Below are 22433 nucleotides of genomic sequence, written 5' to 3'. Positions count from 1 at the left end.
GTCAGAACAGAAATGCATCAAAAGTGGGAAAAGCAGTTTGCATGACTGTGATTTCTTTTTTTTTTTTTAAGATGGGGCCCCTGGCAGAGACTACCTCCAGGCTGTGGAGGGGAGTGAGTGCAGAGTGAGAAGCCCACTGCAGGACTCCGCTCTGGATCTCATTTTCACATAGCAGGGTATATGGTGTGGGGCGCGGACATCATCTAGCAGGTGAGGGTGTGAGGGTGGAAACCATCGTGCACTGTGGTGGGCATGTTGTTGCACAGAAAGAAAGAAAGAAAGAAAGAAAGAAATACATTTTACACCATAAAATAACTATAAAAATACGAATTTATGATTAATATACAACATAAAACTAAATCCAGAATAATGACACACTAATATCATTAGAATCATAAGTGCGTTTATTCATAAAAAGTATGAATAATGAGTGGGAAACAAACCTCCAGCTGATTGTGAATTATAGGGAAAAAAGGAAAAAAAAGGAAAAAAAAAAGAATCTGTAAATAATTTGATCTTCCCGAAATACAGCGCGTGCCTTTACATGTCATATATGTCAACAGCCGCACAGAAAAATGTCTCTCTACTTAACCATTTCTACCAGAAGGGGGACCAGTCCGTCTGCCGTAGACGGAGAGTGGCCGACGGCGAGCTGCGGCAGAGGAGACGCCAGGGTGAGCAAGCCGACTCTGGGTTTAGAGTTCGACTCCAGATCCGGGGACCAGCCGATCCAGCAATCCGCATCTTGCCGTGATCCCTAGGATTTTAATCATGCCTCTCTGTCTGTGTGTGAGTGCAGGCAGGCTGACAATGATTTCCTCAGTGATTACGTACAGAGCGAGTCCCTGCGGGGTAGGGGCCCCCTCTGGAGCCATCCTGATGGCTTTGGGGGCCTTGCTTCCATTTTCCATTATTATGTGGACTACCGGAGCGACAGCGCAGTCCAAGACCTTGCAGGTTTGTGATGAGGAGGGAGCTTCCATCTTCTCTCTGCTTCTTCATCCTCTTTTAAGAGCAATTTAGACGTAGACTTAGATCAGATTCCGAACCCTAATTCATGATTAGCTGACTGGAGAGAGAAAAGGGAAGAGTCTGTGATAGTTTTGATGCTGTTAGGTGGATATGAAATGAAAAGTGTAATTAACATTTTTCCTCCTTTTTTTTGGTTTTGTTGCATTTTTTTGCACTCTCACAGGAGACGTTTCGCCGATGTCTTTCTCACGCGGATGCATTTGAGATGAGAGGCGGAAAGCAAATATTGCACTTTTATTTCTAAGCGCGAGAGAGAGAAAAAAAACGGCACATCATGCCTGCACGCGTGTGCGTTTTCCCGGAGAATGGAAGCGCATGACGGGATTACTATATCCTCACACTTTTCCCGACACCCGGCTCAACTAAATAGTGTCGCCTTTACCGATCGGGCTAATTGGATTTTTATAACCTCCACCTACTCATCACAAAAATAACAGCAAACTCGTGTGTCGACCGCGCGTCAAAAGGGGGGCCAAGTTACATCTGTCTGTGATGGTAAAAGGGCAGCCGCGGCTGTGGTCAGCGCGATTTAGAGAGAATACACCTTTAGACTATCCCGTGTTGTACAAATTATCAGACAGAAACTGAGCAACTTCAGCGTTTTTCTGTAGGATGTCGCGCCGCAAGCAAGCTAAACCAAGATCACTGAAAGGTAAGTGCTATCTGCTGTGGTGGCTCTCAGTCTCAGAGCATTTTCTCTTTTTGATTTATTTGAAGGTGGTGACGGGAAGTCTAGACGAGCATGAATATGGATTGAACTTATCGCTCACTCAAATGTCTGCTTGCCACTGGTTTTTTTTGTTTTGCTTTTTTTTTTGAATTTTTTTTACGCATCTTGATTTGTTTTTCTTCCTCTTCATGGTGCGCACGGTATCGACTGCATTCAGCGCTAAAGCAAACAACGCTGCTCTCGCTTGTCACTGTCCCCCCCCCCACACACACACAGTGTACTGCTGTTTGTAAACGGTAGTTAAAGTGCAGAGACGTGAAAGGAAGCGTGGAGGGTTTTCTTTTTTTGGGGGGGGCGGGGGGGTTTGAGCAACAGTGCAGCGCTACACATCTGGATGCGTTAAAGACGCTCCTGCTCGGAACTTGAGCTGTCTGATGGAATGGGGTGCAGAGTCACGTGACATCCCCGACACCCACCCACCCCTCTGTCTGAGAAACTAAGGAGGAAACATTTTAAATGTTGTTGAAAGGGAGGGCTGTGATACGATGTGTGTGTGTGTGTTACACGTGAAGGAGGTGGGAAACAAGAGTCAGTGCTGAGTGCTAATTAAGTTGGAAACATCTGGACTTTAGTCGTCCAAAAAAAACAACTACAAAAAAACTGAACTTAGTGGTGTTTTTTCTACAATCCATTTTAGCAACACACACACACATATGTATTATTTTGTTACCTTTCCCCCCCTTTTCCAAACACTTGGCGTACTTTATGTCTGAGCGTGCACGTGTGTGTGTGTGTGAGAGGTGATGGAAAAAGAAATGGAGAGAATGATAAGAGCAACACACACACACACACTACTTTTCTCTGTAGCTTTTTGCTGCTGGTGGTGGTGGTGGTGGTGGGAAGCCGTTGGCTTTTGGAGGTTGAGCTCCAGTTCATCTGGCAGGCATTGTATTTTGCTCAGCAAATAATTGTCCACAATTTCACATTCCCAGCTTGTGGTCTGTGGACCCCCTTTCTCTCTCCCCCACTTTCCTTTCTCGGAAGTCTTCATCTCAAAGGAAGATTACATGGTCTGCGGTAGTACATTCATGCAGCCACCATTTTAAATCAATACCCAGGAGAGGGTGGAAATGTGAGTGCATGCACATCTTAAAATTGTCACATTCTGTCTCCAGACCTGCAGTGCTTTATTCACAGTAAACAGCTCTATACATAGACTTCCCATTTTCTCAGACCAGATTGGCATTGACTTTTTTTTTGTTAGTTGGTGTGACATTCGCTATTCTCGAAAGACACATCACTTATATATAATTGTCTCCTGCCAGCATGCCTACATTCTACAAGTGTGCGTGTGTGTGTGTGTGTGCATTCAGAAGAACATCTGTCAAGATACGTGTAAATCTGTGTCTGTGTGTGTGACAGAGAGGGATAGAGAGTGAGCACATCAGTATGCAAATCAAGTCAGAGTGATGACATTGTTTGTTTTGTTATTGTCACTAAAATTTAAATTGGAAAATTGTAGCTCACAAAACACTGCGACTTTTATGTCTTCATTCCAACTGCTCGAGCGGAGCTGAAATGCAGATACGTCATAGACATTTCCCTGCTTTGGATCAAACCCAGGGAAGGCCAGGCAGATGTTATTTATTGTTCATTGTCTATCTCTTTCCTCGGGGACAGAGATACACTTATACAGATGTCCACGTTAACTTTCCCTGTCATTTAAAGAAAAAAAACAACAAAAAAACATTGCTTGACCCTGCATTCTTAGCTGTTGTTGTATGAGACCGGAATATTTCCTCTAAATCTTTTTAAACATTTTTAACACAAAGTGACACATGTGTGTGTGTGTGTGTGTGTGAGAGAGAGCCCACGCTCGCACTGTGCTGGGAACAGGAGTTGCAAAGTTCAGGTTTCACTTTTTATAGGTTGTCTTGTGCCGACTTGAAGCGGTGGTCAGTGTGGACGGAGGCTTCTTTATGCACAGAGAGAACACTTTGTTCTGCAGACGGAGACGTGAGCGCAGGTGCGGATGGAACGTAGCGAGAGTGTGCATTGTTTGATAGTTCGGATGGTATGGACATGGGGTGTATGCAGAGACGAGAAAATAATGCTGTGACAGTTGGCACTCTTTTTTTTTTTTTGTCTTCTCTCTCCCTTTGCGTAGCCCCAACACACACACATACACACACACTTCCTCAGTATTGCCTGCTTGTGGGAGTCAGAGGTTATGTTTTTGGTCCCATCGAGGAAAAGGGCAACATTACAAGTCCCGTTTCAATTAAGTCTGAGAGACAGATCCGGCTACGTTATTGCTTGGGGGAATAAATGGCACAGGACACGACCATACATCATTCGCTTATATGCAAACACTTCACCCCAGCCACTGACATTTACTCAATCCTGAGCCTTCCACATTTCTCAACTGTAGGCACATTGTAATTTTGTTTTGATGTGCAGAGGCTTTGGGTCAGCACATTGACTCAGGCTGTGGTGAGCAGCGAGGAAGGAGGATCTCAGTCCAAATCCTGCATGTACCGTAGCATGTGATGACTGCCACGTTGCTTGTCCTCCAGCACTTCCTGAATAATGTGAGGCAGGGTTGATATTTTCATTTGGAGCACAAATGACATTTTCATTCTCCCAGTCCTGATGTGTTAATTGGGGCGAGGTGGATGTTTCCAGCTCTGTCATATGCATATATATATAAATACACTTTCTGCGCCATTTACTTTAAGTGCAGCAGTTGTTATGGAGTATTATGTGTATTCTGTGTACCTTACATATTTCATGTTTTTTGAGAGCTGTAATTTGACACTCTATCCTCGCAGCTCAGGGTGATTCATACAACCACTGAAGGTTATTTTAAATACCAAAGAAAGTAAAGTAATTGTCTGTTTTACATAAAAGAAAATGTGCAGATTAGACTTGAACCACATTGGTATTTCCCCTCCTGTCAAGTTAATGTAAGAAAAAACTACAAGCTACTAAAATGTGACCTGTCAAGAAAAACTAAAACCGATGTGTATTTTCTTTTGTTTTGTTTTTAATAGAAATGTAAACTTGACCGTGTCCGCGATGCCCATTGAAGCATGACCACTCTCCCTTTTAGTCCATGTAAGTTTAGGGCCAGTGTAAGAAAAAAATGTCATGGCCATTATATGATTTTTGTCATATAAAAAAAAAAACAAAACCTCTGTATTTAAATACACTCTGCCCGCAGCATGTTAAATGTTAAATCCAATAACGGCCCCTTCTTAATTTGAACAATTATAATTTCAGTATCATATTATCGCACTTCATTTTTATCCTCCCTTTAAAATGTCTATTTACAGTTGTGTCATTTTCAGTTTATAGGAAGCTGCAGTATTCCAGTCTGCTCACAATTAATGATCTGTGGCATAACACCCATTAACACTTTTCTAATGTGACACAAAAATATGGTTAGTATTATCATTAAGGAAATTATGATGGAGCCGTCTAAAAATCCCATTAGCACGGCTGTCAGTGCTCTTGACATGCAGCTCAGCGTGTTGGACGTGGCGTCGCGGGAGCTGGCCGATATCTCTTCTTATTCCATGGCATGTGTCTCTCCTGTTGTCATAGATTGTCTGCCACATGGAGAAAGAGTTCTGATCCAGAGACAATGATTGATTCCCACCACTGCTGCAAATGCAATCACACATTGTTTGGCTTATTTGCATCTGTCACATTTGCCTGTAAAAAAGAAAACACTAAACACTAAAAAAACGCCACTTAAATATATATTTTTTTGAAGGAGCGTTTTTTTGTTTTTCATATCGCGACTGGTGGATTTACTGACCAGGTGCTCTTTTTTTTTTTGCTTACAGTGCATGGCAGTGTATGAAGGATTACAAATATTATACAACCTGATTAACATGCTCCAGCGTCGCAAATTATTTATGACACTAATCACCAGTTCAAATAATGCTCATTAAGAAAGTTATTCATGTGCAGTGTGTGTCCTCCTCCCTCCCTTCACAGCCCTAATTGAGGAGGGTTGACCTCCTGACCTGAGCTAAATTGAGTTGTAGTCCCCGTGGCGAGCGTCTCCTTCGCGGTCAGTCGGGGCGGATTACACAGCCATTGTGTTCGCCACTGTATCGTCCAAGCTGGCTGTAACCAAGCAGATGAGTCACGCAAGACCCAGGAACACACTCAGGGTTTTATTTGTGTACGAGATACCGACACACACAGGAGCATATGCAGACGCACAAATGCGCGTCAGCCGTCTTACAAAAACACAAAGGCGGGCGCGCGTGTGTGTGTGTGTGTGTGTGTGTGTGTGTGTACAGTCTGTGTACTAATTCACACTGTTCTCTTACTCAGGAAATCGTTTGATGAATTAGGAAAGGTCCAAGCTGCTGAGTTTGTCACGTTTCGCTTGATTATTCATTCGTCTCCACGGTTGTGATATTTCGTCGTCTGCTTATTTGGTGACCAATCTGTTTTTATGGAATTGTTTTATTTAGCATATGTTGCCGTTTTCTCGTGTGCGTTTGCTTCTGTTTCTTGTTTATTAGTTTGTGTAGCTAAAAAAAAAACAAAAACACAACTTTCCTGTGTTGGGGGATTGTCGCTGTCAATATGACGACAGCTACTACGTTCATTATTGTGTGTGTGTGTCACTCGAGTGTCAATTAGTGGCCTTTAATGCTGTGTCACTTGTGGGATTATGGTTTTCCTGCTCTGCATTTTGAAAATCAAAGGAGCCGTGCTGAAACGGCCCCAAGTGTTTTTGATATTGTATTAAAAAAAAAACAAAAAAAACCTTGCAGCATGATTACAGTTTGTCAGTGACGGAGTGATACACTGTACCATGTCAAACATTAATTAACTGATAGCAGTGGCACATTAACAACAGTCCGGACTGAGTTGTATTCAGCTGACGTTATAGTCATTATGAGGTGATGATGAGCTTTAGAGTATATTAATTAAAGGTGCCCAGCTCCTTGTATTTGCGCGGCGACGTTATGATGATCAAATGTCCAGCTAGTTTGAAACATCACAAGAGTTTGCCCTCACTTGACAGCTCATCCTCCGCGATCCCGCCAGTGATTAATTACTGGTGAGACGTGCAAATGAGAATAGCACTTGCACTATACTGGAAGTTGTTTACTTTAAGTGACACAACTTTTAATAAGTTCACAGCGGTGACAAATCACCGCAAACTGCCATTGTGTTCTTATGGCTTAAAAAAACAAAACAAAATAAAACACATTTTCTGCCTGAAATCCTTCATCTCACCAACAGGGATGGTAATCAAAACAACAACTCCAGCTCCCTCCACCAATATCTGATAGAACCATGGGAGATTTATTGGGACCCCCTATGCATAGCCCATTTAAATCATCCTGGATGCAAGGCACTCAACAGTGCTGGAGAAACTCATTAAACTCTCAAGGCATCCGTCACTAAGGCCTCTTTTAACAGGACAAGGTTTTCTGTTGGCTGATACAGTCCTCCTCCAAGGGCTATACATCCACGCCGTCCAACTCTTTCTATTCCATCACTTTTAATTGATTTAGCTAATGAATTGCTCGACCTATGACCGTTTGTTTAGTGTTCTTACCTCAAACTTCAATTATCGTTGTTGCTAAGGGAAGTATTTCCGATCACATAAATTCTTATTAGTGGTTATGGAGAATGTTTTCTACAAAGGTTATTTTTAAAAAAAAAAAATTAATTAATTGCATGGGATTCAGTTTAGGTTGGACAAGGCCTGACGGCAAAACACGCTGCTAGATGTTGCCACCTTCATGTGAAACAGTTAGTCACTTCCTTCCCAGCGTTGACACCATGTTTGACACTGACTCTTGCTCCCCTGAGGAAAAGGCTTCTTCCACCGTAGGATCCTCCCTTAATTATGCAAAGTACAGGATATTTTGTGCGTTTTTATAAGTGCGGCAATTTTTTTTTTCTTTTTTACTTTGGCAATCACTGCCACACTCTCCTGCTGGGAGGTCCTGTCAAACTCCCCCTTCGTCTTTGCCCAGGAAAATGAAAGGCTAGAAAGAAAAGACACAATGGAGAATGCATTTCAACTGCAGGGGTGGAACGCAGAGGCGTAAGAAGTCCTCAGTGAGACCCTCATTTTACATGGAACAGGTGGGAGACTCTTTTGTTCTCTTCCCGCTGTTAAAATCCATTTCATTTCTGGTGCTTGACATGCCGCAAGGAACACTCACAAGTTCCAAAAAGCCTCCAGTGTAAAAGGTTCATACCGTTTACTAAACACAAGTCCTGCTTTTCAAAGCGAGGGCTGTTTACAAAAAGTCAAAAGAGAACCTAATGAGTTGACATGAATGCTGATCAAGCCGTCACTGTTTTTGTTTTTGTTTTTTTGAAGGCGTTCTTACAATCACTTTGCGGCTGCCTTGACTGTAGTGTTACATGCGGTGCATGTACATGTTATATATATTTTTTTCCTATTTAAATTTGGATCACGGATCGAGTTTCTGAAGGCCTGTGTGTGTGCACCGGCATCTACAAAACCTCTGTCTAATTTAGCTAACCGAGGCAGTCATCAAGGTGCTTTTCACTTGGTCACTGTTGATGTTGGTAGGACGTTTCATGGGAGACGTTCATAATTCATCATGTCATTACCCAGTCCAATATGTTATTTACGTGGGTGTCTGTTTGCCTTGTTGCCAAAACTCATACATATGAAAGGCTTGCGTGGATTCCCAAACCACAGGTTGAGCTGTCGAAAGCTGTTGAAATCTCTTGGAGTTTCCATCCAGAAAATCTCAATAGTAAATAATAAAAAAGAAGGAAATCTCAATGTGTCGAACTTGTTTTTCCACTGTTAACTGTTTCTTCTCCTCTTTTTCTCCCTCTTCTCTTTTTCTGGCAGTAGAAGACAATGTGACAGAGGACCAGCACAGTCCCGGGCAGACTGCCATTCCAAGCGGTAATGCTCCATTTCATATTTCATCATTTTCGGCTGGAAAGTGGATCATGTGTCTTTGTGTGTGTGTGTGTGTGTGTGAGTGAAAATCTTTGTTGGGTTCGGAGTGATAAAGTATGTGTTTCCCGTGCTTTAAGTTTCCCTACATAAACTGCATGGCTGCATGTGTGTGATTGTTTGCAGCGTGGGGCCGCGAGCAGTGTGTGTCTCTTGTTTGCGTGCATGCATGTATGCAGGTGTGCTTATAGCCGTCCTTGTGTTTTTCGGTGTATTCCTGACTTCTTTTTTTTTTTTTCTTCTTTTTTCTTTTTTTCCCCGACTCTTTGTCTCCCAACCTTCTGCATGATGTAGAATAGAGCTACGCAGATGAATGTGTCCTGTCTCCACATGTGCCATTCATAGTGGCCCTCCAGGAAAATAGCGGTAATTCAGGTCAGGCTAGCAGAAAGCCCCCTATGAATGAAGCCTGCTCCTGATGCACCACACTGTATATTTTCATTTCATTTGTCTCTGGTAAAGGTTAAGTCTCAGGTGTGGTTATTTTAAACCTGATATGGATGGTTTTGCCCAGCAGGCTGGGGACCCTGCATACTCCTATGCTGCCACATTAGTCCAGCATTTACCCACAGCTCTCTGAGTGTTCCTATGTGAAATGCAGGCGCTGCATGTACCAGTTAAGTAGAGTCCAGATTTCCTCAGCTGCTTATGAGAACAACATTACGTTCTCACTCGCTGTTGTTGTACGTGTACATATCTATGCTTTAGAAGTCATTATAGATTATAGATGATCAATGCCTCAGACATGTTGCCACGCGCAAACAAAAAAAAAAAGAAGCAGTTTATGACATTTGGTGTTTTCAGTTATCTTTTTCCTATGTGTCCAATTGACCCTTTACTATGTAATTGATCAGCGGCGTCTGTAGTCTTTTTTTGTTACGTGTTCACTCGTCCTTGGAAAAAGCAGAGCAGTATCTATCTGCTGCTGTGTTAATGTGTATTGATAGGTATTGGTGGGTGGTTATGTGGAGAGAAACTGCCTCCTTAGCCCATCTAACCCCAGCTCAAGGGATGAAGGACTGGGCATAAGAGACAGACTTGCCTTGGAGACTTCCTGTCATCCAGAGCCAAAGCAGAGCTAATGAGTGTGCCTGATTACAGCGACCCCCTCAGACACACGAATATCCCCTCTCCCCACCCCTCCGCTACCTCTATCTCCAGAGTGAGGGGAGACAGCCGCCACATGATCGATGTCTGCCTGTGGAGAAATCAGGAGGGCGCACAAATTAATTTCTCACTTTCCTCATTTGACTTCGTCTGACTGATTTATTTTTTAACCCTGTCTCAGGATGCAGCTTGACAAATGGTCACTGGGAAATTATTTGTCCGTGGAGCTAAAGTCTTTTTTTTCCCGACGCCGTGTTATTTTCGCCCACTTGTCACCTCGAACTCTTCACTGCAGCTTTTTGCGCTCGCCCTCGCCACAGCGATTCGCGGTTCAACCGGTGCCGCGGCAACGCGTACCTGCTTTTCATGCCTTCGCCCACTTTGACGGACGTGGCCACAATAGCCGCTACACTCCTGACAAGCTAAGAGCTTAATCAGACATGGTGTCAAGATCTGCCTCATAAGTAGACCCCCAGTTGTGCTCTTCTGTGACTCCGCAAGCGTTCTGCAGGCCCCGCATCCTGTTACTCATTCATGTTTGATATGTAGCAAAGGCAAAGGAGAGATGCTAACAAAAGAGGCATTCTGAAAGATAGACAGTATTATGCATAGTGTGGAGGGGCAGAAACAGTGTGATATTTGAGATTTAATGAGGCTGTGCGCTTTTTACCCAGAGAGTCGAGCGGTCTTAAGATCTGCAGCTTGGCTTTACCACTGCGCTGCCTGTGTGCAATTATAACCACATGCCCTGTACTTTTCTTTCTCTCTTATATATACATCCATTTCATTTTTCTTTCCTTCTCCTTTGCTCTCAGTTTCTTCAGATTGAGGCGCTTTCTTTTGGGGAAGAGAGGGTCAAAGTGTAGTGGACTGAGGCAAATAGAAGTATTACAGAGATCTGAAGGGGTGTCTGGGTGGCAAGGTGCCGTAGTGTGGAGTGGTGTGGCATTGTGGTGCAGCAGCATACGAGTCTCAGGCTCTGGCTGAGGTTGAGGCTGCCCACAGATCAATGTACTGCAGGGCTCACTACAGCAGGAAGACGAAAGGACTCTTTCACTCCACCACTTCAGAAAATCATATTCTCTATTATTCATTTCCTTTGATGTTTTACTGCACTAATGGCATAGCAAGGCGCTCCGTTCAATATTATCACTCCCTGCGAGAGAGCGAGTGAGGCAGAGTGAGAGAGAGACAGAGACAGAGAGAGAGATCATTTGGTACATTCAAATGCTGTTTCTCATTTAACTGCTTTGATTTCCATTCTTCTTTGTAAGCTCATAACGTTCTTTCTTTCTTTTTTTTTTGTTTTAATGCCAAACGGTGTCGTCGGTATACCTGTGATTATACGTGCTACTTCTCTCATGCATCGCTCTCCGTCTCGTCTTCATTGTTTGTTCTTACCCCTGGAATTATTTTGCACATTTTCTCTGTCTGTGCTTCTCCTTTTTTTTTTTATTATCTCAGCATGAATCATAAAATGTTCATAGACATTCATACTGAATGTTTATTTGTAACATATAACAAGGTGGGGAAACAACTGTTGGCATCGCATCACTTTGAGTTTGTAATGGGTGAAGAGATTGTTTGTGACAAACATCCCTGCTAATCCACTATTTCAAATCCATCAAAAACTATTAAACAGCAAGCAGTTTCCTGATGAAGCCTGATGAATCTGGTCGACTGAAAGCATATAAGCTATGTCAACCATGTGGAAACAGAAACCCCCCCCCCCACACATGCAAATTCTCGACAACTGTTAGCAGTATTGAAAGCGTCAAATTCACAGTTTCATTGTCAGATCGTGACGCTCTTTAATGATGGGGGATCAGTGGATGTGACGGCCTAAGTGCAAAGCCCCAAATCCCATCCATACAGAGGAGGATACACTCGGAGGCACATGTGGCATTAGAATGTAGTGTGACCTATATATGGAGGGTGCTCTGCAAAAGTTTTAGATTTTTAAATAATGAGGTGCCGGCAACTGTGTGAAGGTTATTCAATCTTAATGTCCTCCTATTTCTGACAGCCTCCCTCACTCTGATAAAGAGCGCACTCACCTTTGATCAGGCCTGCCGACATGTGTCGACAGAAGCTGCTCGCTGGTTAAAATAAATTCTTAATTTGAACTTGGGGGTGGGTGGTTGCAGGGTGGGTTGTCAGGGGGGGGGCATCATAGGATTAGGATCTCTGGGAATGATGTGGAAATGAGATGGGTGAGCTGTTAATAATGTTTTCGATATCGGGGTCTTTGATTGCACAAAGAAAGACCAAGGCGAAACCCTGATGGAGTAAGACATACAGTAACCACAGGCAAGTAATAGTATAGCCCTCAGTGATATCGTACTTTTCACGCTCGGTGTTTTGGGACCATATTTGAATGAATTTCGCTTTAAAACGCTGACATCCATCTCATGTTACATCTCAGAAAATGCTCAGTATCCAACAACAACTTTTCTCTGCCTCTTTTCCTTGTTCTAGGCATTCAATTTTTTTTTTTTACAGAATCTTTAATCTTATAGTTAGACGAAAAAACGGAAAAAAAATGCCCAAGTGATGTTAGAGGGTTAGAGGGTGAGCATTAACTTTTTAAGGAAAAATGATGTGGAATTCAGGCTTTTCAATTTGGCCAAATTCTTTTCACTGTTCCTGTTTTTTCTTACTTTTCTTTCCTTGCTCATCCCCTCCCTCCTCTCCACATGGCCAGTGTCTCCACTTGTCTCTGTGTGTGGGCCAGACAGTGGGGGACAAGTGTAGGCTCCCCTGCTAGGGACGACGGGTCCCTCGTGGGGCTAATGGAGCAGAGAAGGGAATATCAATTAAAAGGTTATAAATATTTAAGAGCAGAAATATTCAATAATATAAGGGTGGTGGGTCCAGGGGACTCCTCAACTTACAAGATGAAAGTGGCAGCATGATAAATGTCACTTGGTACCAGAAGACACATGATGGATGGACTCGGACTCAGACAGATATTACATGACTGTAAAGATGTCAATCACTATTCAGATTTCCACATTTTATTAGTGGTAGTGCTAACGCAGTTTTAGTGCCATAAAGACAGGAAATTCATCCCCACAAATCTTTCAGTCCGATCTTCGTTGTATTTCCCTCATGAATGATCTCTCTTTCTTTGAGCCAACCTTATCAGAATACGGATCAGTGGTCAGTGGAGCTCGGCTCTTGTCCTTACCTTCTACACGAGTACTATCAAACTCATTAACAAAATGAAAGTGGGTGTCAGGAAGGAACAAAAAAAAAAAAAAAGGAAACATCTCGATATGCCACACATCTCGCCTCCATATTCCGCATGTGATTGTCAGCCATTCCAAGCATGTTGGTATCGATCTGCTGTCCAGCCTGTAGAGACTGGTAGAAGAGGATGTCCTGATCTGATGGATTACTGTATGAGGCCCAGAGGCACAGGAACCTCAGTATTGATGTGGCTCTTTAATCCCAGGGTTGGACGTGACCTTGCCCTGTCAATACTCCCGCTCCCTCAACCACCCCTATCCCACCTAAACATGTAGCGGTGTGTACTTCAGGCACCGCATCACAGTGGCGCTCCAGAGGTCACTCAGCTCAACCGAGAACACTGACCCAGCTTTGCTTCACTGGAAGCTACGGCAGAAACTTGTCGCTCAGAGCAAGCAAAAAAACACCAGACTGGAAATCAGACAATTCTTTTTTTAATTTTTATTTTATTCATTTGGCCATGGACATAGATCTATTACCCATGGAATATTTTAAGAATACAATGTTAATTTGAAAAGACATCATAAAACGTGTTCATTGTTATATGACATAAAACATAAAATGCTTACATATAGCTGTAAGTTGTTTCCCTGACAGGACAGAGGGAAATTAATGATTCATAAAGGAGTCTTAACCTCCTCCACAGGCACCCTGTAAAAAAAAAAAAGACACGGAGTGTTCAGTGCATATTGTGAATCCTGTGTCTCTGTATGTGGATGAATCATAAGTCTATATTGTGTGGCTTTTGGCCTCAGTCAGAAGTGTTTCCCCCAGAGCAAGAAAGGCCTGCATCTGTGAGGATTGGGTTGGGATTTTCATTTTCTTGAAACACCTTCTGTTCTGTTCTGCATGGTCCCACTGGGGACCGCAGTGCTGATATTTTTAGAGGGCATGTTCCGAGAGCCTCAGTCGCCAAGAGGGAAGGACAATGGAGGGTGTGATGTTACATCAATACTTGGCGCAAGTGGGGGGAAAGGAAAAAAAAATCCTGGGTGGCCTTGATGAGTTCTGGAACGCCTATCCTCAAGGAATTCCACAGTTTTAGAGCACCCTAAAGAGGTTGGACTTAAAATGGCTGCCTGTGTATATTCACCCAATATATCTACTATATATATACACCCACACCTGCACACATCAGTGGTCCACCCCACTGTTAACTGTGTGATAGGTGGAAAAAAAAAAAACAGGCTTCCTTCTTGTAGCCTCCTCCTGGGTTTCAGGACAAGCCGAGGAACGCTTTCATCAGTGGGTCTTAAAATGGTTGCCAGTGAAGTGCAAGGGCTTGTCTCCCCCCACAAAGCTTTAACCAGGGTCACATGATGGTTTTATTGTAAGTATGGCTTTTTAATCAGTCATATTGTGAAGTGTAATTGTCACAGTATGGGAGCAAGAAGGCTGCTGGCCATGCTGCCTATTTATGTGATGCTGGTGGAAGACAGGTTCCCTTTGCCGTGCTTCTGAGTGAAGATGTTTATTGTGCGCTGTGAGTGAACAATGTCAGATCTGATTTTATAGGAGGAAAATTTTTTTTAACCACAGTATTTACATATATTTTATAATCCTACTCTTGGTTCAGGCTAGTCAGTCGCCCACCCCTGGCACTGCTGCAGCACAAAGCCAACAAGAGACAAAACTGCAGATGGATTGAGGAATATTGATGTGCGCGACCCGCGGCTGCCTGCGAGCAAGGCTGAATAATTTAGGGAAGTGTGTGTCGTGATGCCAGCCTAACACACACCAATCTCTGTTTTGTATGATATGCTCCATACATCCACAGCTCTGGCGTGGACGTCTCGATCAAATGGCATGGCCTGTCTGTGTCGATAGACGCTGACTGCTGCAATTCAGCACGCAATGGCAGAATTTCATAATTCTTTGGTCTGGCCGAAACTGCACCCTCGGATTTATTGACTACACTTATTCCCATCTGTCTAGTTTCATATAGTGAAGTTTTGCTTGGGTGAAGCAGGGCAAACACAACGTAAAACCATTTCTAATAACAGAGCTGTATGTGTGTCAGGTGTGTGTGTGTGTGTGTGTGTGTGTGTGTGTGTGTGTGTGTGTGTGTGTGTGTGTGTGTGCCACCCTGTCTGTGTGTGCCTGTATATCTCTCACCCTCACCTGCCCAATAGTTCTGTTATGGCATGAGTGGTTGAGTTACAGAGGCCCAAATTGAACCTGCATTTTTATTACAGCTTTTATTATTGTTTTTATTAAATTCAGAGTCTAGAAATCCATTTTATTGTCACCCAGAGGAAGCTGTTGTACTTCACTTTGTGGGTCACCCCTCTGACTATGTGGTGCTGTCATTTCCTGTGGCTTGGCAGATCCAGAGAGCGCCCTCGAGAGGGCGGCGGAGGATGGTGAGACTGGGCGTCTGAGTAAGAGGCTGCTTTCTCCAGAGGAAGGAGAGGAGGGAGAGGAGGAGGACGAGGAGTCTGCGCTGCACAGCTGCGACAGCTGCCGGCAGGTGTTCGAGTCGCTGAGCGATCTCACCGAACACAAGATTAATCAATGCCAGCTGACAGGTAAACAATGTTCAGCCCACTGAGCCTCCCCTCCACTCTGCCACTCAGCTCTTCTCCCACTCCCACTCTCACTCTATGCTTTCACCAGAGAATATGCCACACTATGCGTGTTAGTACACTGCACCAAGGGGAGCACTACTCCAGACTACCAGTTTCCCTGGTAGATTTCCAACCACGTAGACGCGCGCAGACCTCACACACATAGCACATCGTTTACATGTGCCGTACATTAATACCTACAGTCCGTACATACAACAGGCCTCTGTGTGTCCTACTAAATCACAGTAGGCTACCATGTGTCTATTTTTACTAAGTGCATCTTGTCCTGTCCCCTTTTTTAGCACTTTATGCAGAACTAGACTAATTCTAACATCTCACTCAAGTGTAACATGCTACTTCGAGGTCCCACAGTAACCACACCACCAACAGGAAACAGATTCTTTCTGCAGGAAAGTCCCTCAGCTGGTCCCAGTGCTAACTCCCTAGTAATACCTAGTGGGACTAAAAGAGAAGGATACCATTGGCAGACTTTGTCATTGACCTGTTGATGGATGAAAAAAGCTATAAATACCCTGACAAGGTGGCAGACAGAACTAATGATGTGAACTGAAGGTTTCCATGTGCTTCTCCTGGACATGCTGTCCTCCTTTACACGTCCTGATGGGCCCACATTGAGAAACACCGTCTAACACACACATTCCCCAATGTTTAGATGCAGACCTCCTCTCTTTCCCTGTCTTGTTCAGGAACAGAACATGGACAGGCTAAAATAAAACACAACTCTGTGTCTGATTCAGCACAGACGTGTAGCGTTTATGATTTCAAAGCAGATTTGAAGCTCCGCTCGAGAGAAAGCCAGTGTAATCTGTGTTTACATTCAAGCACAGTTTTGTTTCATATTTTGCAACCCACAATCGGCAAACCACAAATTGTAGGGTCCATGTCCCAAGTGTTTTGCAAAGATTTTCCATTAACTGTGAGACAGTCTCACAAAAGCAAGTTTTGCGCATTTGTACGTCCATGTGTGTGTGTATGTATTTAAGCATGCACATGAAAATGCCATTGTGTTCTTCGTTGGTGCTCGTTTGGACAGAATCAGGTGCACGGTCATTTTAGAAGTGACTTTGTGCAAGCACACCTTTTTTTTTTTTTTATTTGTATGCATGCCTCAGGCGTGCTCTTGTGTGCAAATTGAAAAACAGCAATGCTCAGTCACCTAGAGGTGTGAAAATCAATGTAGTGTACACGTTAATGTGGCTGTCATCAAACAAATGCATTCATCTGTTTGAGAGAAAGTGCGGCTCCTCTTATCACCCTTTTTTGTACTATAACACTCAATTCCGTCAAGCTGACCCACATATGTGGACAGTCTGTTTTGGAAACCGAGGAAACAAAAGCACAAAGGGAATTATTTAAGACATACGGAGACATGCACTAACACTGTTTGAATTAAAATTCCCCTTTAATTATTCTTATTCTTTAGATTTGCACCAAAACAGCACGACTCGGGGGAGTGGAACACAAATGTCCTAATCACTTGAATTAGACATCAACATGACTTTACCCTGCCAGCTCACCAGCACAAAGTCCATGTAATTTCCAATGTAGCCTATGTCTTATTAGAGCAGGTTATTGATTAGAGAATTAATATAACAGGCGGTCTTCTTCTTCCCTGCTCTACCCAGACCACACTTCACCTCATCCAAATCTTCAGTTGTGTGGTGCATGAATGAAAGGAAAAAATATAGAATATAGAGTCATTTAAAACAAATAAAAAATGGTGTACTGATTCATTGGCAGGTCGTTCATATTCTGCACTGTGACAATGTGGCCATGGCTGAGTCAGCCGTATTTTTCCCATAATTAAGCCTGGCTTTTATGAATGTCAATCTTACGGACAAATAACTCTTAATTGCTCAATGATGAAAAAACACAGTTTGGATAAGAGCCCCCATAGAAACCAAACAAAGGAATCTAATTGCCATTAGGGTATTGTGATTGTGCAGAAACACTCTATTAGTATTCAAACACAGTGGGAGAAAAGAAACTTCTTGATGGCATACTAAGTACTTTGAATGTGTGTGTGTGTTTGTGTAATCTCTGGAATATGGGAGGAGATTTCCTATGTGGCATTATGTAGACATCCATGACCAATTAATCTGCCTTACATCAAGTCTCTACTCACAGATGGATCCTTTATTAGACCCATTTTCTAATCAACCACCAGCACCTGCTAAACCCCCCATTTTTACAATTTCAAATGTTTTATTTCTGGTAAACAAATTGCATTACTTGACTGGAACCAATCCACATATGGAGATTTGCTTTTCCGCTCCCTAACAGAACTCAGCTCTCAGTTCGGCTTTATCCTCAAGCTGCTATCCCATAAGGGTATGCAGAGTAGTACCAGAACCAGACATTCCCGTATCCAACCACTGCCTCACCTGTTATATCTGGGCCTGCCTTTTACCATGTGTACCACGTTGTACAGTAAAACACAGTTTACACAATGGTAGTGTGACAAAACAGACTCAAAGAAATCCAAAGAGAAACGACCAGTATGTCGACCACGCCCGACAGACAGAGAAAAAGAGAAAGATGTTACATGTCACCGCGATCAATGGTGGCCATTGTCTCCCTCCCGTCTGGCAGAGGTATAACACCTTTCCATGCACTTAAGCTGTGACCACTGCAGTGCGCTAAGGGAGCGCATAGGTATGGATTGCCTCGTGTCCCCGATGCGATCGGTGCTATTGATCGCACTAATGCTGGACTGCAGAGGAAGGCAAGAGCCTGAGAAAGGGAGCAAGGGAGAAGGAGGGAGATGGGGAGAGAGAAAAAGAAGTGAGTGCTGCAGGAATGCATCCCCAGGGAGTCCGTCTTGGGCTGGGGCAGGGCTTCAGGAATGCTCCCCTGGAGATCCCAGTGAAGGCTAGGGCAGGGCTGGAAGAATGCTTCTCTAGAGAGTTTAGAGTGGAGGCTGGCTGGGGCAGGGCTAGAGGAATGTTCCCCCAGAGCACCCCTTTAACTCTGGGGTAGAAGTGAAGGGGCTCCACGGGGGGAGAGCGAGCGCTCCCCCGTCTCCCCCCTCCGGCTCCAGAATGGCTGCAGATCAGGTTTCCGTGTGGGGATCAGCATCCTGCCGACAGGGCTTTAGGCTGCCCAGGGGAGGAGACAGGAGGCTGGAGGCATTGCTACTCCACAGGCCTTTCCAAAAACACTTCACAAATGCTTTGTCTCACCGTCTCACTGTACTGTCTGTACACCCTTTCATTGTTGCCGATTCTTCATGGCAAAAGAGGTTTGACGTTTGTTCTCCGTTGGCACAAGACATATGCTCGACACAAGATTGCAGCGGTGGGCAAGGACCGAACCTTAGAATGACTCATTAAAGAAATACTGTGCTCCTCAGCTCATTTCTACTTGTGTTTACTAGCTAGCCCATACTGCAAATAAAAATAACACCTTTCGCTCAGAATTTAATTCAAAAGTATTTCCACAAAGCCCTTCACTGTCAGTTCTCCAATTCCGTCTCTCTGAAGATATTTGAATAGCCTAGTGCACACATGGGCTGTCAGCCTGGTGGCCATTCTTTCATTACGGGTCCAGCTCCCTTGAGCAACACCTTTTCTTGTGTCCTTCACTAGAGGAGGGGCATGGCTGCTCCCCCCAGAGAGATCCATGCCCTGCTATTTTAACCCTCTGTGAGATGACCTTTTTAATAAGTGTCTTTCTCTGTTTTCCTGCCGGCCACTGTGCGAGCAAACAGAGCATGTCTTCTGCTTCCCTCAGATAAAGGAATCAATCACAGAGGGTGCAACAGAGAGAGAGAGAGAGATAACTGGGCCATATATGGATTCATATTATGTAGATTCCCCCTTTATTCTTCCCTGTAGATATTGAAAAATGCACTCAGTTTCAATAAAATACATTTCAGATTTATGAGAAAAATACAAATGAAATACTGATTCTCAGTGAAAAACAATGAGATCCATCCACAAAGCAGAGAATGGAATGGTAATGTAGTAAATAGTACATTTCTAATATGAAATTGCACTTCGTGGTGAGACACCACGTTTTTCTCGAAAAACCACGGATACATGTTTCCCTCCTTCCATTCTTAACCACGACTTGTTTGTTTGAAGTGTTTGAATTCATTTACATCAAGACTTTGGGTCAGCAGCATGGAAACATTCAGTAATACCCTCAAGTATGAACAGGCTCTTGGCAGTCCATGTTTTCTACTGTTTCCAACAGGCTCCTATTGGTTGTACTGTTTCTTTTTTTTTTTTCAACTAACTTTGTGTATTGATCCAACAGCTGCTTTGTGGCTGCCAAGAAGAATGTGCCAAACTGCAAAGACTTTATTTGCTTCAAAAAGGCTCACATAAGAGGAAAGCGACATGAGCAAGACGTGATTAGCCCAACTCTGAGCCACTGCCGTTCATCAGAAGTTGTGTTGTGTCTTTGCCCGGGCATCTTGCAACATCCTGGTACAAAGAGCAACACAGTGATTACAAGGATTTGAAAGGAAGAGAGGCGGTCAGGGGAGAATAGCTACTTCTGGCACAACGCAGCCACTGAAAAGAGACCTCATGCTAGAGTGAGCTCTCAGAATTGAGCTTGAGTCTTTCCTGTGTGTGTGTATGTGTTTGTGTGTGTGTGTGTGTGTGGGGGGGGCATGCTCTACGTGACTGTCTACTGTAGGAAGAGAAATAGGTAGACGGAGAAAAAGCTGGGGAAAGAAAGGAGGGATTAAAGCAGAGGCTTGACTCCATGGCATTGCATCCCTGTGCATTTCCCATTATGTGCGACAGTGCACCGTTAACAGGAGTGTCATTAGGAATTCAAAGCATATGCCCTCACGAGGACGCCCTCGTTCACTCTCCCCTGTGCTTCGCACCGCACACATTATGCACTATATAAAGTATTTATTGGCCTTTGTAAGACAAGTACTGCATTTTCTGCAGGAAAAAAAAACAAACTAACAACATAAGAATAGAGAACCCTTCATTTTATTATATGCTTGTGTTTGTGTCCCAGGCTGAAAGGACAATGACCAGCTCTGCAACTCTTTGCCTCCGTCATAGTCTCGTCCCCCTGACACACTGTCTTGGATGAATTTGCTTGCTCAATCAGTCATCCGCCTAGACATCCAAACAAACAGCCATATTAACGTGTATGTGTGCACATCTGTGCCCATGCAGCACCTGTGCGCTTGCTCTTTGCATTCTAGGCGACACATAATTCATTGCCAGAGATGCTAAACACATGCTGGGACTTTATCCAGTTGACCTCTTTCTTAACTAGGTAGCCGCTATTACAGGGATGACATGTGGACAAAGCGGAGATAATCTCATATACTCACCCATGAATTGCACGCACCGAGTGAAAACCTATCAACAACACTGTTATTTCACCCTCCACCACGTAGCATCCCTTTGAAACTACTCACATCAGTTGTGCGACGGGACCTGGCCATGAGGTGGTTGTCTCTGTTTCTCTCTCTCTCTCTTCATCTCTCCCTGGCTCTGACTCTGCCTGCTCTTTGTTCACTCTCATCCTCAGCCTGCAAGTCTTTTTCAGCAGCACAAGCAGAAGAATGGCACATTAAATCTTAATAGGACTGCGTCTGGCCGTGTTGAATTGCAGAGCGTGTTAAGCCGGTGCTTTCCTCCCCCTTGGCACACGCTCGTGGAAGTGGAAAACAATTGAATAAAAGAAACCGCTCCCTCCCTCTGTAACACAAGTGACTTCAGCTGATCTGCTGAAGCTATGAGACCAAACTGACTGGCTCACAAATGGCTTAAGCCCTTACTGAGGAACCCGGAGCAAAAATGGCGTTAGTCATTTTCCAAACGCATAGACATGCATGGTAAACGCAGGATTTACCTGACCGCCCGACATGACGCTGTTGCATATGCCTGTCTCAGTGACAGGTGGCAAATACTGCCACAAAACTCACCACATGCTAGAAGTTAGCGTTTTGTTGGCTGAAACAAGTCAAATGGAATCGGAAGAGTGCGACACAAGACATGGAATGGACAGAGGAGGATGATGGAAGTTAATGGAGGAGGGGATAGGCATAAAATGGCAAAGAAGTGCAAAAAGATACAGTCAAGGTAGGAGAGAGGCAATCTTAGCAGCAGCAGCAGCAACGTGAGTCCAGGCCTGCTTTGTCTGGCAGTCAGATGTGGTAATTAGCCAGTGATGAGTTGACTGGTTGTGTGTCCAGTGCACAGTGCTGCTGGGTGGGGCTGTGGGAGGTAGATAAGGCCAGCAGTGGGCTTATCTCTGAGAAGGACAGGCACCAGGCCTGCCAGGCAAATCCACCCACAGACCAGCCGCATTTTATTAACACCATCATTAATGCCAGACAGGTTATGTGCGGTGGCTCGGAAGAGAGATGGGGGGGAGAAAAGTGAAAAACAAATAAAGTCTCAATTCCTGCTTGGTTGGCTGGTCTAAAATGCATAGCCATCGGTTGACGTGTTTTGAAAGCAAGGAGCTTGTGGAGATGTTTACCAGGTAGGCAGCCAACGGAAGGGCACAGAGAGCAAGCTTGGATCTTACCTCTGGGTTTTGCTCGCTTTCCTCTGGGTCCCGAAAATTCAAATGATTTTCTTTTTTCTCTTTCAAACGTGAGACTGCTCACCGGAATAATGATGAGGTAGATACAGAGAAACATAACAAGGCATAAAGAAACGGCAAAATTGCATTTTAAAAACTTTGTGGGCACCTTCTTACATTTCAGTGGTGGGCAAGGACCAACCTTAGAAATGTTGAGTTTCTGTGTTTTTTCCTCTGTTTGCACAGTGCAAAGCGTTGTGCAATTTAATTTGTTTGAGCAATTTAC

The 22433-nt window shown here is 43.9% G+C and overlaps 1 protein-coding gene across 8 annotated transcripts in view; it reads left to right on the top strand.

Annotated features, from left to right (window-relative positions):
• Positions 1 to 809: 809 nt before the first annotated feature.
• znf521 (zinc finger protein 521) overlaps positions 810 to 22433 on the top strand; it is an 89643-nt gene continuing 68019 nt past the window's right edge. For 4 of the 8 annotated variants that reach the window (XM_044020058.1, XM_044020044.1, XM_044020050.1 and 1 more), the window contains exons 1-3: positions 968 to 1684; positions 8580 to 8636; positions 15377 to 15577. In XM_044020058.1, the coding sequence (XP_043875993.1) occupies positions 1645 to 1684; positions 8580 to 8636; positions 15377 to 15577 (298 nt within the window). In that variant the 5' untranslated portion in view covers positions 968 to 1644. The other 4 variants (XM_044020069.1, XM_044020066.1, XM_044020068.1 and 1 more) reach the window with 3 other exon arrangements.

This window comes from Solea senegalensis, linkage group LG1 (assembly GCF_019176455.1).
Source record: "Solea senegalensis isolate Sse05_10M linkage group LG1, IFAPA_SoseM_1, whole genome shotgun sequence".
Classification (NCBI taxonomy): Eukaryota; Metazoa; Chordata; class Actinopteri; order Pleuronectiformes; family Soleidae; genus Solea; species Solea senegalensis.
This window is presented reverse-complemented; position numbering and strand designations above follow the sequence as displayed.